The 19,405-nt window shown below is 38.2% G+C and overlaps 1 protein-coding gene across 1 annotated transcript; it reads left to right on the plus strand.

Annotated features, from left to right (window-relative positions):
- Window positions 1–3,159: 3,159 nt before the first annotated feature.
- On the plus strand, window positions 3,160–16,816 carry FASTKD1 (FAST kinase domains 1). Its single transcript, XM_010187058.1, has 15 exons — window positions 3,160–3,494; window positions 3,859–3,927; window positions 4,818–4,943; window positions 6,117–6,515; window positions 7,678–7,788; window positions 8,795–8,926; window positions 9,914–10,400; window positions 11,189–11,303; window positions 12,005–12,133; window positions 12,874–13,003; window positions 13,057–13,058; window positions 14,012–14,125; window positions 14,392–14,533; window positions 15,566–15,680; window positions 16,727–16,816. Exons 1-15 carry the CDS (start codon window positions 3,160–3,162, stop codon window positions 16,814–16,816), a joined length of 2,496 nt encoding a protein of 831 aa, XP_010185360.1.
- The last annotated feature ends 2,589 nt before the right edge of the window (window positions 16,817–19,405 follow it).

Genomic DNA, 19,405 nt, shown 5'->3' on the forward strand with positions numbered 1-19,405 from the left:
CACAGCGGCAGCCCCGGAGGTGCGGGGCAAAGGCAGAGGAGGTAGGCCCCGCCGGTGGTACCCGTGTGGCTGGGATCTTGTGTTGCCCACAACACGGCTCACGAAAACTGAGGTGGCTCTAGCGGACAGGTGGAAAACACCCTGTACCGCACCAGCAGCTCTCAACACTTAGTTATTGTATATCTTTAACACTTTTTATACTTCGGGAGCGGCGGATGTCCACATTTTCTCCTTTGTGGAAGACTTCCTGGCTCACTGTAGTTTGTGGTACAGCCTTGAAAATGCTTCTTGTGTTTCAACTGATAGGACATTATTTTAAAGAATTTCATGTTCTTTCAGTGTGTATTTTGCATGGTAAGTAGAACACTTTAGAAATAGTTTTTAAGTAGATGCAAATTTCCTATTTTTAATCTATGTAAGTTTCAAAACATCCAACATTTCCTATTGATTTCCTTTTTAAATGCTATTAGAATTAATTGCAATTAAAAATTTCATACAAGTTTGTGGTAAATCACTTCACATGCTAAATACCTTCCAGAAATAGAAATATTTGGAAACTTCCTGCAGGCTGTTTTAGACAGAGATCTTGGTTCCCAGTCATTAGGATAGGGGATGCAAGGTCCACTGAAGCACAAGGAGAAAGGATGTGTTACCGGGGCTTATAAGGAAATTATTTGAGTTGAAGTTTTTATGTTCTCAGGTATCTAAGTAGTCGTGTCTTCTGGCAGCTTAGCTTGCCAGTACTGTGGGGAGTAAATGTGAATTGAAATTGTAATTATTTTTTCTATTGGATGGACATGTGAAAATAGAGGAACAGTAAGCAAGGCAAAAATACACTAATAAAAAGCCTTTGTTTAATGTTATATAATTCAGTACATGAAATCTTAAAAACAAGTTTAAATATATCAGTGTTCTCTTAAAGATGTTTGTCTGATGCTGTCTTTGTTCTCTAAACAGTATCAAGGAAAAACACCTGTTCATTTGCAGCTAGGGCTCTGGACATGGTCGTACAAAAAGGTTAAAAATCTGTGCTGGTTTTCAAGCTGTGCTTTAGTAGCATGTCATCAGAGGGGAGATGCTTTTTCTCTCTTTAAAGGAGGTAGTTTGTATAGTTCAATAATTCTGATAACTCTCTTGTGGCTTCTGCTTAGAAGCTGTTGGTGGAACAGTCACTTCTGCTTTTGATTATTGTCACTGTATCTGATTTGCTCCATCCACATGTGTCAAAAGGGACGTGTGTCACACGTGGCAAAAGGGAACAGAAAGTATTTTTAATTAACTGGGAAATCTGGGGGGTAAAAAAATTGTCAAACTGTCTGATGAATGTGGTTAATTTAGTACTTAAGACTTTGTGTAAGATTACTAGGTCGTGATTTAACAGTGGCTTGACCAACCTTTGGTCTGTATTTTAGTTCCTTTAATATACGTTATAAAATCTTGTAAGAAGTCCCAGCTACTTACAAAAGCATGTGGCTGCATACTAAGATACAAAAGCCAAAAATACCTTTTTATGCAGATTACATGGAATAAATAATACAACACAATTTTTCTCAGTGCTAAAGTGGAATAAATTCTTTGTAAAGACAACTATTGTATGGAACAAATAGAAGCAATAGAAGTAATCTCTGAAAAGGGCCTGTAAAGCAAATTGTTATTAAAAAAGGTACTTAATACATAATACCTGGAAGATGTATACCTTTTGCTTTTGTATGCTTTCATTTTGTATAGGGAATAAAATATTTCATATTATAACAGATCGTAAATTAAAATGACTTCATTTTCGTTTTCCTTGTATCTGCCCCAGTGACAGCAGTGTTGTACAATAAGTCATATGAATTTTTATTGTCTGAAGCCTTCTATTGTACAGACATCAAAAGAAACTCAGCTATATACAGTTTTGTGGAATTATTTCAGTACCTTTCGTAGACTGCTCAAATGAGGTGGTGGTTTATTTCTCGGTAGGCCTAGTGTGTGCTGCTGCTGTCATCTTGATAATGTTACACTGGTGGAATCATGCCTACAGCTGAAGAGCATTCAAGTTTGCCGAAGGTATGGCATGTTGATAATTTTTGATGTTAATGTTTGTATCTCCTAAAGTGAGACTTCTAGACTTTTCCATGATCTTTGAGTTAAGATAATTTGGTTAGTCTTTTTTGGTGTACCATGACGTACACCAGTGGTTTTTGTTCTGCAGCTAGGAACCAGTTTTGTAGGTTGTAGAACACATAGTTGTTAGCACTGTGTACAAATCAGAGGATGTATTAAGAGAAATGAATACTTACCAAATTTCAATAGATAAGGCTGTAACTTCCACTGTAATTTGGGGAATCGGGTTGCTTTTCTTTTGTGCAGTGGGTGAATTCAGGTGATGCATTGTAACTGATAAATATCTGATATTACAAAGCTAGTCAACCTTCCTGACTAGGAACAACATACCAAAAGCTTCATGCATTTACAAGACATGGACCCCCATACTAAAGAGAGCAGAGTGGAAAGGAAACTCTGGGAGAGGCTCATAGAGAGGGTATAGTAGATACCACTGTGGGGTGGATGCGTATACAGAGGCAGAGGAATCCAGTCGTGCCAGCTCAGGAGCTCTTGCCTTCTCACTTACTTTTACCACCAATAGTTGTATCTTCTGGCAGTTCCTGGACCCCAGTTTGGGATTATGGAGTGGCCTAGTGAGAGCAAGCCTCACTTGGCTTAGTCATGCAGCACCTGCATGTTAAAAAGCTCAGCTTTGTCTTCTCAGTAGTAGCATGACAGCACGTGTACCTTTTAAAAGCAAGTTTCTAAATTTGAAAACTTAGCAAATGGACTAACTTTTCTTAGTGCTTGTGAGTATGTCAGTGTTCATTGTTGGGAGCTTCTCTGAAGAGAATCCAGGGTTTGGTTCTTCTCAAGCTTACCTTACTCAGAAAATTAAAAGGTAGAGACAATTGATTTTTAGCTAGTAGTTATGACTGTACTTTTCTTTAATTCTGTTTCATTACAGGTACCTCAGAATTGAATTCTTAATACAATGACCATATGGGATGAAAGAAAAATTATTTTATCTTTTTTAAATACTTGAGTTTGTTCTTTGTAACATGGTTTACTGTTACAAGTGAAAGAAGAATCTTTCCGGATGCTGCAAAGATAGCTAGTAAGCATAGCAAAATGCTTTGTTTGAGGCAGGCTTGCTTGTTTACCCTGAGACATTACCAAGCTCGCACTCTGAGTAGCGATCTGCTTTTGAGCCAGATAAATAACTGTACCCATGAAGATGAAGTGTTCAGTCTTGTTGGAAGGAACACGGCCAAGCTTTCTGAGAAGCACGTGGGAAATGCATTGAACATGCTGTGGCGATTGCAAAAGAAGAGGCCTCTTCTCTTAAGGACTAATGACTACATAAGAAATCACTCTCAGTTCCTTACCCTTTGCGTTTTAGCAGAAAACAAGGTGGAACACATGGAAGATGAGGCCATAGTGGACACCCTGTATAGTATTCTGAGGTAAGCAGCATTATATTGAATTCTACATCTATACATTTTATATTTGTTTATGGAAAGATGGAATTTTGACTACAAAGCTGGCCTATAAGGAGTCTGGGAGACTGCTCTGTCCCAGCTTCTCTATGAATCTGTGACCCAGACAACTTAATGTCCTGTGCCTCAGTTTATGACATGCAGGCAGAACTGATCGGTTGCACTCCCAGTAAATAGAGTTACGATTATTAGTGCACAAATGTTTATAATCTGTTTGAATAGAGGGAGTGATAGAAAAGTAAAAGATTATGATAAATAATTAAAGGAGATATGTCTTATTTCTTCATAACTTTTGAAGCAAACTTCAAACTATTACGTGTTTCTTCTGAAGGCTCAGTGTTGAAGACCACGATTCTCTAGCAGAAGTGCTTGTTATGGAAGCATGGAGAAGATTAGAAAGGCAAGTACTGTACTACTATGCCTTGTGAAAATTGTAAGTTGCAATTTACAGTAAGTTGCATTTGCTTCATGTGAGGCTACACAGAGTTCTTGAAGAGTATTTATGAGATGCTTTAAACATTTTGTGAGTATTTTAAATATCAGTTGTACTTTTTAAGGTTTTGGAAATTATACATATGTAGGTTTTGAGTATTCATGGACTTGATGCTTGAGAGATTCAGATACTGCAGCAATGGGGACCGACATTTAAGATTTTGAAATACTGTCTGTGTAAATTTGTGTTTGATCTAAATTGCAAGCTTTCATATTTACAGTTCTATTTTAGTGCTTGCTGTCCAGCTCTTAGAAAGTTGTTAGAACCCTGCTCATCTCAATTTTAGTAAAAACCTTTTGTATTAAAACATTTTGACATTTTCCCTTTGTGCATTTTTTGATTGTTTTGCGGGTTGGGTTTTTTTTAGTTATAATTTTCATTCTTTAATCTTAGGTTAATGGCAGCAGCTAGTGTCACTCTTGGCACCAGCATCTTGGCAAATAAATAAATTCAGTGTAGCTTGAACACAAAATGACATTCAGGTAATAAAATGCTGACATTCATTTTAGCTATTTCACATCATTGCTTAAGGATGTAATCTTTGTGGATTTCTTACACTGGTCTGGTCAAATGAAGAACAACTGATTTTTGTGGTGCTACGTATGCACAATATGCTCTAATATGAAATACCTAGATATCACTGTAGGTGACTAAATAGAAAATGCTTAGATGTTTTGTTTCCTTGTTTTGTAATTTGAATATAGCCTTGTCTTTTATATAATTATTGAAGTAGATTTTGGTCTTTATTCACTAGAAATAAAAGGTAAATATTCTGTCTGCCTTTGATGTCTTGACAGGCTTAGTTTGCCAGCTCTGTCTAAGTTTGCACTGTGTTTACACAAGAAACACGGACATTTCAGTCCTCTAATTGGCAAAATAGCTCATGTCGTGGACACGAAACTGGATTCTATAGAGGATATAAGGTAAGCATTAGAATGAAATTGAGTAGCAGGAGAAGCAATATATCACAATTGTTGGACTGCCTGTGCTGAATGCTTTCCCTTTTGCTCATGTGGAGTTGCTTTTCTTCAGTCTGGGGTTTGTGGGAAAGAGGCGATTTGTATTTGTGCGTTGATTTTCATGGACAGGTCTGCTTAGGTGAATGCATTTTCCCAATGATTTTGTGAAGAATTTCTTTACAACCAGTTTAAACACTTAAAACTATGTTCTACTTACAGTGGAAAACCAGCAGATATTGCTTTATCCTGATTCTAAATTTTACATGGACATTTTTGAGAATTTAGAGGCTATTGACTCACCAGAATATGTTTTTCTTCCTTAACATTGATAGTTTCTCTACTACGACATGGATTTAGTTTACTATTGTGAGTAGCAATAAGGAGTCTTAAAGCAATGTTATTTTTATTTACCTTCAGGGCATTTCTTGGGAGGGGGCAAGTTGAATTAATCAGTTCTCTTGCTGGCGTGCCTAGTGCTTTACCATAATGTTAAAATTACTTAAAATCTGTCCCTTGTCAAAGAAGTCCAAGCTTCCTTTTCTTGCTTTTGTTCCCCTTGGGCCATTATAGCAAAGGCTGCTCTTCTTTTTTTTCTGCTTTGTACAGCACCAGCAGTCCCAACATGTGTTTTTGCACATGTGAGGAACCTGCTTGTGAATCTCATTGAATGGGTTTGCATTTCTTTACAGAAATTATTCTCCCTGTGGTCATCAGTTTTATTCCCTTAGGAAGTGATTCTTTAGGAGTGATGATGACTTCTCCCTGTTCTGTCGCTTGAGAATTGTTTGGGTTTCTTTAGTTTCCATTGAAATATAAAGATCTTTTTGCAAATTTGAATTGGGCAAATCAGGTTCTTGCCTTGGGCAAACATTTTCATGGCATACAACTTTGTAAGGGATGGTTGAAAAATCCCAATTGTTTGAGAAATTCTTTGAAAGCAGAATTTTTACTTTAGTAGGAGAAATGGGTTTTGCTTATCTGGGTTTTTTTTGTGTTAGATTTAAAAATCGCTTTTACGCAGAAGCCAGCAACACCCTGACTTAATATTCCTTTATTTGCGTAGTTTATTGAAGAAATCTAAAATTTATTACTTACCATGTTCAATGTGCGATTGTAAAATCTTTTTAATTTTTTCAGGATCTTGTCAGTTTTGATGATCAGCATATCTGATGTTATCTCACAGAGTTTTCGAGATCGATTACTAGACAAGACCGGACAGCTCTTGGAAGAAAAGGATGAAGTCCACTTCAGCTATGCCAAAAGAATACTACAGTTTCTTCAAAATGTTAAACTGAGATATCATCCATTGCTAGAAAAATGCAACAAGATTTTCCTTAAAAGTGCCTCCCATCTTGATATACACAGTGTTAATCTTATTTTTGGACTGTATGAGCAGCTGGGTTTTGACAACGCCGAATTCCGCTTGGTTGCTAAACAGCTGCTGTCTGAAACTATAGATGATTGTTATGATCCTGAAACCTTTACAAAATTATTTTTTACTCTTGGGCCTATGGCAGAATCCAAGGTAAGAGAAAGGTAAGTTTATTAACAGTTTTGTCTTATCTATGATATATACTTAGTCTTGCACAGAAATTAAAAAGGTACCGGTGTTTGGAGGAGTTTTTGAGCCCATCTGTGAACTGAGCATTAGGTTTCCTACTTGTAACTTTGTAGCAATGTATTGTTTCATTACGAAAATAGCAGTGTGTCTTAAAACAATTGCATAGAAAGCTGGATCCAGTAATCAAGGGGTATGTGAGTGCTGTTATGCAAGGCCATGTTGTAGCTCTCTTAGACCACAGCCTTCCTTTCACAGTGGATGGTACTAAAAAATCTTTTTGTCTTTCCACTGAGAAATATATGCAGTGGTATGTGTTGCTTTTTCCTTTTTAAGCTGGCAGTAGCTGAAAGAGCCCGAGTCTTGTCTTATCTCAGTTTGGTGTACATTCTATTCTATATAAAAGGTCATCAACAGGGAACACTTCAGCATTTATTTATCAGTTAGAGCATAGTACTGTGACAGATTTTCCTCTGCCTGTTTTTCTTATGCTACAAAATCCTATCTGAGGGTGGTATTAGTCATGGGTCTCTCAAAGTCTGCAGTTTGAGGCAGAATTTGCTATATTAATTACAATTAGTCATATTTACAGACTTTTCGTTGTGAACGTTTGCCTCTACTCAGAGATCTGGATATACTGCAAGCCTGTGTTGGTTTTGCCATAGCTGACTTAGTTCTAAAAGCTTGTCCTAGATTTTTTTTAAAGATTTCTTTTATTGTTGGTAAAAATCAGTGTGAGGTAGAAAAAGTCATTGACTTTATTTGCCCCAGAACCAGTTCAACTTACGTTTGATTCTATTATCTGTAGCCTGCTGATTGATTGTGAATTGTTTCATGTCTTGGAGAACCTTCTTTAGTTCTTGTCTATCTTCAGAGTTGTTGGATTTGCTGGTTTCTAGCATCACAGCAACATGTACTGATCTAACACACTCACATCTCTTTGTGCCATACAGATCAACTGTTTAGAAAAGGATCCACAGAACAAAAGTTTCTAGTCTGGGAGGGATTTGTTTTCCTGTATTTTCTGAAGTAATCTATTGGTTCTTTCTCTCCTAGACAAATGAGGTACCTGCAGTCTTTGCCGGAGATTTAAAACTTAAAAAAAAAAATAATGTGGAAAATATGTCTTTTCTTCTCTAGGTTGCTAGCAACTGCAGTGCACATGGCAGAGGAATTTAGCAGTCACCAAGTGCTGGTAATACTGAAGACAATGCAGAAAATGAAATGCAGAAATTCTTACCTACTCGAAAAGTAATTTTTTTTATACTACTAAGAAGTTGTATTCTCTTGGTAAACTACTTAATTTAGTATGGAAAACTAGATAATATCCAGCAAGTTGGGAGTGGAGAGTGTGTCACTTGCACCCAAATGTCTGTCACTGTTTATATAATTAGCTATTACAGATTTTGGAATATCACAGATTTGACCCAGAAGTAATTGAAGCAATTTAGGAATTTCATAGAAGGGCATTTCAACCCGACCAAGTGCATGTAATACAAGTTTTGGCCTATTCACAAATATGTGATCCTGTTTGAGTAAACTCAGCCTCTGACAATTACTGTAAACTAGTGAGACAAATGAGAATATAATAAGTTGCACAGAATATATCCTGTCTGGAAGATCCTGTTACTGATGTGAACTTTTTTCTTCAGAAGTTGTTGTGCCCTACTTTGAACTGTTAAGTCTTGCATTTTTAAGAACCAAATTTTCTGCAGTTGTAAACTGTTGTGTATAGGGAAAGGTAATATATTTAATACAATGAAGGGAAAAGCAGTTTGGGGCTGAAAAGATGTGGGATCAGGTATGTCACAGATACAACAGAGTTAAATGCAGGTTGTGCACAATAACTAGATTGAATGTAATTGTATGAACCAAATAGATCCTTGGAAGAAAAAGGACAGTAGTACTGTGGAGCAGAGTGGTATTAAAGGGAAGACCAGGTGAATTGATGCTGTTCTTGTTATCCCATTCTCAGTCCACTCTAACTGATGGTAAAATTTGCAACAGAAATTATTCAAGTGAAGTAGGTGTTTTGCTGTGATGAGGGCTTTAATTTTGCAGTTCACTAAGTGGAGAGAGGCAGTTGTGTCTTTGTGGAACACTCTCAAAACTGAGGTGGAGAGGAATGCAGGTGTGTGCCATCCTCCACCTAGGTACTGTGCACCACGGGACACCCTTTCTTCATGTGGGATGTTGGATTTTGCAGTGTCTTCTCTATTAACATAACACCATGGTACTTTTTTCTCTTTGTATTCAGAATGGCTTCTGTTCTGCACAAACACTTGGATAGCTATCATGTGCTACAGCTGGTAAAGTTAACACAGTACTTGGTGGTGTTACGTTGTCATAATGTGGAGCTCTTTGCCAAACTAAAAACGTTACTATTTGGGTAAGTGTGAGTTCTTGGAACTGTAACTATTTACGTAGTAAACAGTTGTCTAGTTAATATTTTAAATAACAAGCTAAGATGTTAAATTATTTTGTTTCCATAAAATATGAAGAAGTGACAAACTGTTACAAGTATTTGATTCTATTAAACATATAAATCAGGGGATAGGAAGTGGATATTTTCTTGGCTGTAGACCCAATAGTATTTGCTAATAGATATGATACCTTTTAAAAATAGATTTTTTTTTCCCCTCACCCCTTGGCTGCTGCAATATAATGACATCAAACAGGAAATTTTGATTGGTACTTTATAGAAAGGGTAGGTATTCATGTCCTTGATGTTTGAATGAACAAGTAATGAAAAATACACAGTAAGAATGCCGTGGTTGGGACAAGTGAAGGCGTGAAGCAGAAGTGCTGTCCTTTTGATTGAAAAACTCCCAGGTTCTCTGGCCTGTGCAGGGGCAACGTAGAAAGGGAAAAGGTTTCTGGAATCGTGGAAGAAGACATCTGCCACTGTTGCTTCCATTGCTCAGCCTCTGTAGGAGTGCAGTGCCGTGGCTATACGTGTTTTTTGTGGATGATGCCTTCATATTGCTCTGGCACCTCAGAACCCAGGACAGAAATCACAGAAATTATCTAGTCTGAGAAAGCCATGGACCCTGTTAACAGAGGTGGACCTTCTGCCCTTACTAAGGACTTCTGTGTTTATCAGTAACACTTGAAGCCTGACCAGCTGACTGAGATGCTCCTTGTCGTCTTCCCTTTTTCAATTTTGAATAAATTAGGAGGAAGAAATAAATGAAAAAAGATGGTAGTCACTGTGTGAATTTCTACTATGTTGTTAATATCCTACTTTACATTTGATGTGCAGCTTTTGACTTAAAACAGAATTTTCAAGTATGTAATTTATTTGGTTTTGTGGTTTTTTTTTAATATTCCTACTTTGTCAGTACTGATGGTCTGTTTTTATTTCTGTCTCTTCCAGATTTTTAAAATCTAGTGTCAGACCTGCTGATACTGCTGCAATAATCCGTGTTCTGGGCATGCTTCCTTCCTCTCAAGTGGAGGAAATAATTCTAAACAAAGCAGCAGCAGTTCTGCCTCAGTGCAGTCTCCAGCAGTTGAATGGCATTGCTACAGCTCTTGTCAAATGGAATCATTATGACCAGTTGCACTGGCAAAACAGTTCTGAGCTATGTGCAAAGCTTCTGCAAAAACTAAATGTCTGTGGATTTGAGCGGCTTCAGAAAGCCAACAACTTAAATCTTCTGTTGGAAGAACTTACACATGTGAATGGAGAGTGGCTTGAAGAAGTCCTCAGTGAGGAAACTGTGGCCATGTGTCAGCGCTTGATAGACCAAATAACATCGGCAAATGTATTACAGCTGTCTTTTTTTCTCATAAAAACAGACCACCGTTGTCCTTCTTTACTTGACAGGATAGCTTCTGTGACGGTGGAAAATATAGACAAGGTATGACAGTTCTTCTATCTGCTGTACGTTATTCAGTAAGAAAGGCAGGTTGGTAGTTAAAGTGTTCCAGAGCACAAACCACACAGTGTTTCTAAGAGTTTTGTTCGGTGTACCTGATTGGGAGCTCATCTTTTTTCTGTGTTTGCCCAACACTATTTTGCTTTCCATGTATATCTCTCTTTAATTTTCCTTTCTTATTTTATTGTTTAGTCATTGTTAGGTCAACCATAATCCTTTGCATTCAGATTTACATTTGACCATCTTAAATATTTTTTTACAGTTTTTCTACAAATGGTCACATCACATGGTGTATATTTTTACCTTGCTGATTCCTGTGGGGATTTCCACAATAGCCTGTCTTTTTGGTCAAAATTACTGTGTTTTCTTGCTACAGTTTTGTTCTTTGTTTTCTTTTTTCTCCTTCTCAATCTAGTATTTATATAGATCTTAGATTTTATTACATGACAGTTTAGTTTCTTTAAGAGCATTTAATGGAAAACCTTTCGAAAACCTTCCTAAAGTCTTAAGTGTACAGAAACCCTTGGATCTTAAAATCTACAGATTTTGAGTTATAGCCATAGCTGCTAATGACTTTTAATGACTTCTGCTTTTCTTTTTTTTAATGTATTGCTCTTCAGGAAGAGTTGACAATAACAAAATTAGAAAATACTTAATCTAGTCTTAAATTTTCCAATTCTGAATGAATTATAAAACCCCTTTTTATTGCAAAGCAATATTATGATATTTTGCGGTGTCGTAATTTAGAATGTCTTTTTGTTTTTCCCCAGATCCACCCCTTTGAAATCTCTTTTATTCTCTTCCTTTTCTCTGTTCTGAATTATGACCCTCCTACCAATGAAGAGTTCTTTGAGAGTTGTATCCAACGTCTTACTTCTGACTTGAGTAAGTGCAAAGATATTCTGGCACCAAATAAATGAGTATCATTGGAAGATACTGTTGGTACTGAATAAAAACGGGAATAGAATGGCATTTTTTTAAGCAAAGAAAAAGGTGTGTGTGTATGTTACTACTAATATTCTGCCTTCTGGGGTTAAACCACAGCAAAGATTCAACATATGTGTTTGTTGGATTTTCTAGCTTCATTTCACCTGTAAAAATTAGTGTTGATAAGGGACTAGCAAGGTATCTTGAGCTTAGTAAAAAGCAAGTGAAAATTCTGATTAATTCACTGTGCTGTTAGTGGGTAGAATTGTTGTGTGTTCCCCAAGGAAGCATCATCTGGGGACAGAATACATTTTGTGATTCATCACAAAGAAATGGCTGAGTTGTAGAGGAAATGTGTACAGACGGTTTTGGATTTTTTTGATCGATGGTACAGCCTCACAGAACTCTGAAAATTTGCTGTCTACTGAAAAATTATGGCATTACCTTTTTTAGGACTAATTACTTTCTTCCTGCAAAGACCCAGCAAGACTTACATTACGCATTGGTGCAGTTAGCAGAGGTAGTCCTCAATCTGCCTGTGTGTTCCTTTAGTACGTTAAGAGAGAAACTTAGATGATTTGGGAGGCTGGGGGAGGGCATTGCAAATCCTTTCAACTTTAGGTCATGTGTTAATATGGATTTCTGTCTGTTTTTTAAAGGTTGTTTTGAAACTTACCACTTAGTGCTGCTTGGTCATGTTTTGGCAGTGGCTGGGTATTTTCCTCCAGTTCTAATAAAGAGGATATTTAATGTTTCTTTCCTGAGCGAATTGGATGCTCAACTTGAAGGTAGATATCTAGTTCTCTGATGGATTTGATTATGTAGCATTTGGCATAAAATGGATTTGTGGACCTATGTATCACTTGAGAAGTAGAATTACACTTTAAATTATTCATTTTTCTGGAAAGACCCTTCTATATAATCTAGGCATTATTTGAGTGCTAAAAGGGAAGGAATGAAGAAAAATTTGTGCTTTGTTTTAAAAGTATAGGCTTGTATTGCAGATGAGAGAAGCTAATTTGAAACAAATTTTATAGTCAACTTTCTGCATTCAGTATTTAATAATTCTTCCATTTTACTGGAAAAAAATAACCTGAGAGTGGTGTTTATTACTAGAAATAGGCACAAAGCTCAAGCAATAATGTGGGACTCTTGTCCACAAGAAATGAGTCCTAGCGGTCTCTTCTCACTAAATAAAAAGACTGATTGTTTGTCTGATTGTTTTTGTTCTACCTGCACGTGTTCACCGTCAATGTACTGTTACCATTTTGCCTTCAACCACTTCATTAAAAGTTAAATGATAGATGAGAGTTTAAAATGCTTCTTTCTTCTGCCTTGCTGTTCTTAACATTGAGCAAAACTTATTTTTCGTGTTTTTCCTCAGAGATTTTGAGAACCCTTTTATTTTATAAATGCCATATTATACAGATACTTGCATCTCTGGTAAAGAATTCAGAGGTATCCATTTAGTTCAGTGTGTTGGATTTTTCACATTTCTGTTCACACCTTTTTATTTTGTTTAACTCAGTCCTACCTGATACCCTAAAGCAAAGAGTCTGCATGCGGCTCATGAAATTGAACAGAGCAGTCTGTCTGGAATGCCCCGAGTTTCACATCCCTTGGTTCCACGAGCACTACTGCCAACGTGTCTTCTGTAAGTAATGTAGGAGAGGAAAAGCTGTCCTTTTACGTAGTAATAGCCTGTTTTCAGCAGTCTGCTGGACACTTCTAAAAATGTCATGGTGCCACTAGCACACAATAGAAGCTCAGAAAGGCACGCCCTACTCTTTGCTGAGGATGCGTTCTTGAAAAGTGCAACTGCTTAGTAGTGTGACAGAGAGCAAAGCAGTTTTCCTCATGAGAATTAATGTGACAGAGATGGGATATTTCTTCATAAGAAATAACATTTACATACATAGAAATAGGTATATGGCATGGAGGATGGAGAGGCAGGAAGAGGATCATTAAGGTTGTCTACTGGAGGAAATGGGTTGCTTTGTTCCCTGCTTCACTTACAATACTGAACATTTGACTTGAGTTTTTTTAAGATTAATATTTTTGCTGCCTCCTTTTGAACTCACTGCTGTCACCGTCCTTGAAATAATCAAGATACATCAAGGATGAGAGATGGAGAAGTAGGCCAGTGATCAAGTGTAGCAGCTGAGGTATTTCAGAGTAGTGATCAGTCAATGTAAACTCGGGATCTCCTCCACTAATTCTCACAGAGGAGATCTGCTTTGCTATCCATTGAACTCAGCTGCTTTATCTCAGAGACTGAAGATGTTTAATGGAGCAAGGTGTTAAAAAATCTGCAACAGACAGAGAAGTGACAGATGCAAAATAAGTAAAATACTACTTTAAGTGTCTAAGCATGATTAAAAGCAAACAAACTTTCAGCTGTCACCTGTTGGTTTAAAGTATTTATTGTATGTGGATAAGGAAGAATCTTGAGATGCAAACTCCAGATTTGAAGTTCATGCACCTGCCATTTTCCACCCAAAAGATGATCACGTGGTCTCTGAATTATGATGGAATAACACCAGGGATCTGTGGAAAAGCTTTAATTCAGTAGGCTGGCTGTCAAAAACGCAGTGTTACAAAATGCTATTTTCAAAACATTGGCTGTGGAAGTTTTGACGTGTGAATTCTTTATTTCGTCTTTGTAGGCAATAGCCGAATAAATCCCCTGCGACAGCATGTTCACAGAATGCTGACAGAGATCTTAGGGGGGAGCCATTATGCAAGAACATCTGTTCTCACACCATACTGCTATAAAATAGGTGAGAAGTTAATCTTTTAAGTAGTATTATGGAGACCTCTGAAACTGTCACCAAGATTTAGGAAGCCCCTGGGCATGGGGCCACAAGATACTGCAAAGAAGAAATTGCTGTATAACACACAGTTTCTAAAAAGTTCTGCGTAATATAAATAGTGTTGGGTATCTCTAATTATGGTTATCACTTTAGTTTTTCTAGAAGTAAACACTCTACAGATCATATTCTTTCACTTTTTTGTCAGTAAACAGGTTTGTTGTGTTTTCTCACAGATTTTGAGTGTGTTCTGGATGAAAATAAAAAGCCTCTTTCCTATATGGCTCAGAATATACCTTTGGATGGTGTGGAGGGAATACACTTGAGACATGACATCAAGGATGGAGGGAGAAAGGCTCTGCCACCAGGAGCTCAGAGGTTAGTCCATTGAATTCTTGCATGTTAGCACTTCCAAGTTTAGATCAAGCTTAGACTAGTTTTTTGATGCTTATGTCCTAAATGGTTGTTGCAACCCCAAGCTATTTATTTTTCTGTTTCTTTTTCCAGAGCCTTATGAGGTTTAGCCTCCCTAGGTGTGTTGGATTGACCCCAGCTGGCAACTGAGTTCCCACCCAGTTGCTCGCTTGCTACAGTGTGATGAGGGAGAGAATCTGAAAGGCAAAAGTGAGGAAAAAAGCTCCTGGGTTGCAATTGAGACAGTTTAATAAGTGAAGAGAAGAAAGAATAAAATAAAAAGGGAAAACAATTGATGCAAATACAGGCATTCACTGCCAGCAGACCAATGCTAGAGCAATGGCTACTTCAGAAAAATTTCCCCCTGTTTTACTGCTGATTACGATGTTGTATGGTGTGGAATATCACTTGGGCCAGTTGAGGTTCCAGCTGTGTCCCCTTCCCAACCTCTTGCCGACACCAGCCTATACACTGTGGAGGCAGAGTGAGAAACAAAGGTGGCCTTGATGCTGTGCGAGCACTCTTCAGCAATAGCCAAGATACTGGTGTGTTACCAGCGCTGTTTAGGTCACAGATCCAATACCCAGCAGCATAAAGGCTGCTGTGAAGACAAGTAGCTCCATCCAAGGCAGTCCCAGTACACCAGGGCAGACAGGGCATTGTAGAAATATGTTTTCTGAGGTTGGAATATTGTTTTCCTCCCACTTCTTCAACTGTAAGCCTTGCAAATGCTGGTTAGCTGTTTTTGCCACTTGAGCAAAAACAGGTGCAGGAAGGAAATGTTTTTTCTAAATCATGTGAAGTTCAAGTATCCCTGGATAAATATGAGGAAAATGTTTTGTCTTGCTTCAGGAAGTTGTTTAATTTTCTTTTCGTATGAACTGTCAGGTTTATCTAGTAATAGTCTTGCTGCAACTATCAATAGTGGACTAGAAATACCACTTCTTGCTATTCAGGTAAGACCTGAAATTAAATGCTGGTTTTTGTTGTTTGCAGAATTGCCTTGGAATTTCTTGATTCAAAAGCTTTTAGCAAAGATTCACGTCACCTGAAAGGAGAACCTGCAGTGAGAAAACGACACTTGGAAATGCTGGGGTACCAGGTAGTTCAGGTGAGCAGTATTTTATGTCCTTTCTTGGTTGCACTGATAGTGCAGATTGATATGCTTTTCTTGCAGCAGATTTAAAGATAGTATGTTCTTTTAACTAATAAAACTAGGTGAGAGCAATTTTTTGTTTTAGGAAGGGAAATTCCAAGCTGTTCTCAAGATGGTGTAAGGACTCCATAGAACTTGAACCTTCTCTGAAAGTGGCTGTGGCAAAACTGAAGTCGAAAGATCTCAGTCTTACCTTGCTGCAGGCAAACTTGCAATCACAATGTAGCCTGACTGAAAATTAAATGAGAATCTGCGTTCAATTCACCAAAGATTTTTACACTAGAACAAGTTTCAATGTACCCTTCTCGAGTGTTAGAGACACTTAGGGCAGCTGCAAGATGGGCTATGGATGCTGTCTGCCTGCTGCAGTGATAGTGCTGTGGCAGGGAAGACTGGTGGCCAGAGATAATTCACAGCCACCAGCGTAGAAACATTTGGGAAATGGAAGCTCATGAATGCAGATTCTCCTGTATGTATAATTACTCACCTACTCTAATTTTAGCTGGAATCCATCTTAAAGCTGAAGTTTGGGTTTTTTGTTTTTGTGTGGTTTTTTGTTGTTTTTTCTATTTCTTATTTTTAAAACGGGATAATCATCCTTTCTTATATTGCCCTGACAGTAAATGTTAGGCTACTGATAATCCATTCCAGTCTGATACATTAACATTACAAGCTATAGTGACCTGGGATTATTCTCTTGATTTGGGTTTCAGAAGGTGGGAGGTAGTGTAATGGAGTTGTCATAGCCTGTATTGTGTGGGCATCTGCTTTACATCTCTGCAACTCTGCTGCTTTTTGGAGGCAAACTGACTGTACCTACATGAAGAATCTTACATTGAGAAATTAATCTTTTCAGTATTGGAATAAGCCTGGCTTTTGGAAGGACACAGGTGATAAAATATCTTCAAGTGGAGAACAATAGCTATCAAAGGGCCTTTTCTTTGCTGTAAGATGGGATGTGGCTTACACCAATGTTAACACTGTGTGATTCTGTTCTACAGATTCCTCACTTTGAATGGAATTCCATGGTTCTGTCAACAAAAGATGCACAGCTGGAGTACCTGAGAAAGCGTCTGTATGGAATACAGTGAGACCAGACATGCAGTCAAAAGTACTTTTTATAGCAACACTTGATGTGCCATTAAACTTCTCGTAATCCTGGAATACTTTGTTTCAAAAATCTCTTTATCTGTGAGTCAACTGGACCAATGCTTGCCACGGGGCATCAGTTGTCAAGAGAGATTTAATCGACAGTTTGTTAGGGATTGCAAAAGGCAGGTCACAGTGGGCCGTGAAGATGTGATAAGGATTCTTATAATCTGCCATTATCTGGAAGCTACTCTTCAAGTACAAATGTCTGTGAGAGTTTTGCCATAAAACTACAATATTATCTCCTAAATAAATAGCACAGAGGCTTAGCCAGACACAAAACTGTCCAAATACTCTTGACTGTGAGAGAGGAGACAGCAGATCTATTGGAGACTATATCTGTCCTGCAGCATGTGATAGAATGAGCAATAGGGATCAGAAAGTATCTGTACTGTGAAACCAAGAAACTGAAATGCAGATTTACTAAGAATAGGCCTGCTATTACAACCATTCTGTTTCCGTCTTCCAGAACAGAGGTACTGTGGGTGACTGTGTCGGGGGAGGGTGTTGTGCGGTACGGAACCACCAGCTGCTTCTCCTACCCTGTGATGTGGTGTGCAGAAGTGTGGCTGGAGCCTTCTGGAACACCTTTACATTCTTAAAAGATAAACTGGTTCTAGAGGTCTGGCAGCCACCCAGACCCTTGAAACACCTGTATTCCAGTCAATGGAACTTGGAATGTGTACCTGAAGGGTTTATACAAAATAAAGATAAAATAATGCTTATGTCAGACACAGGCACTTAGCAGCAATAACGGATAATTAATGAAATTCACTAATATGGCATTATGCATTGATTAGCCCTTGCTAATAGAAATAAAACAGACAAACAATCTAAGCTGCCTATTCTGTAAATAAGATAGTATACAAAAGAGGAAAATTAGGCTGCAAATTGAAACCAAGAATCAAAACCAAGAAAAGTCTTCAGAGTGACAACCACCTTAGTTACTGGTGGTGAAGAACATCTCTGGTTTATTTATGTTTCAAAACCATCTGTCAGTTACCAGGCTTCCTGTGACCACACTCAGCCAGGGTTTGTGTCAGCAGATGCAAGATGCTGAGATGCAGAGGGAAGAAGTGGAACAGCCAGTGGGATGTTCACTGTAGAGCAGTGACTGTGGAGTGGTCGTACTTCTGCCATCAGCCTATTTTCAGAGGCAGCCACAGTGTGACTATGGCTGCCATTACGTCACGACGACTGCTAGCTGTGCCCGTCTTTCACACAGTATGTATGTGTTTTCTTGCCTTTTTTAGTAGAAGCAATAGACATTGTTTTTACCGCTTCCTTTGAAACCTGGCAGAGGTAAGCAGCTGCATTTCTGAATTGATCATTATGCATGTGGCTTTTCTACTTGGTAGTAGAAGAAAATATATTTACTGAATACAAATCAGGACACTAATGAAAAGCCAGGAAAAACTGATAGAACTGATCTAAGCTGCAAGGTGCTTTCCTTCTGAGGCAGGCCTCACGTTTGTGGGATGACTGGAAAAGCCTAGTAGATGGTTGTCTGCTTACGGGATCAAGTGGACAAGGGCCCCAAGACATAGAAGATGAGTGCTTTGAGGAAATGTTGTCGAAGGCACAGCCCATAGAAAGACTATATGAGCATTGTATTTTGTATAAAACAGAATACAATCATAAATACAGGTTAGGATCTCAGAAGATGGGCTGCAAAGCAGGGCTCTTGCCTGACCCTGCTTCTGTATAGATGGCCTTCAAGTGGCAACCTCGGAGCATGAGAAAGGTGGCAGTGACTGTAGCTGAAGTGATTCATCGTGGGTGGTTGGTTGAGCTTTTCAGGTATCCAGCAGTCACTGTGCCAAACCAGGTGTCTTCACGGTATGTATGGATGAAGTTACGAGTATTCACAATGGGAAGAGGATTAAAACTTGCTGTAAGTGGATTCAGAAAGGGCATCTTAAGCAAAATATAAGAGTATTTCAGTAAAATATAGTGCTTTTGATCCTTTGCAGTCATTCTTTCTAAATTAAATCAAGTGTTAGAGCAGGTGGGCTGGTATAAACCAGTGATTTAACTGGAGCCAATGAAAAGATGCTAAGAACAGCTGCAGATTTGGGTACTAAAGGGAAAACCAAAAGATGTCTCACAGATTAAGTAGCTGTGTACAGTACCACACTGAAAGGAGCTCTGATGGCTGTGCCTTTGCCATGTTTGCATCTGTCTGCTAGGAAGGCAATGCAAGGGAGCAGTTGGTAGTTGGAATTGCTATTCAGTCAGGCGTGGTGGGCTGCTTTTCCAGTTTACCTGCTGCATCAGCTGTAATTAGGTTTAGATTTATTACACCCTCTTTATTCAATGGAGAAATACTTTGAAGATATTCTCTATAAAAAGGGTGGGCATGCTCTACTTTAAGAAAACTCAGTGCTCTGTTTTGGGCAAAAGCTGTACGAAGAAATCTGTGTCCTGACTATACGATAGTCACGACGAGCTGAATCTAAAAGAGACACACCATCAAGTGATAGTTTCATGGTTTTAGAAACAAAGTTTAATTGTTACAAGTTTCAACATCA

The sequence above is a fragment of the Mesitornis unicolor genome, unplaced genomic scaffold, assembly GCF_000695765.1.
Source record: "Mesitornis unicolor isolate BGI_N332 unplaced genomic scaffold, ASM69576v1 scaffold37156, whole genome shotgun sequence".
NCBI lineage: Eukaryota > Metazoa > Chordata > Aves > Mesitornithiformes > Mesitornithidae > Mesitornis > Mesitornis unicolor.

Bases quoted from the DNA above. Each gene is read 5' to 3' on its own strand.
- FASTKD1 (XM_010187058.1), top strand. From the start codon at position 3,160: ATGCTTTGTTTGAGGCAGGCTTGCTTGTTTACCCTGAGACATTACCAA. The intron at 6,516-7,677 runs GTAAGTTTATTA...TTTCTTCTCTAG, and splicing joins GAATCCAAGGTAAGAGAAAG to GTTGCTAGCAACTGCAGTGC. The intron at 14,534-15,565 runs GTTAGTCCATTG...TGTTGTTTGCAG, and splicing joins CTGCCACCAGGAGCTCAGAG to AATTGCCTTGGAATTTCTTG.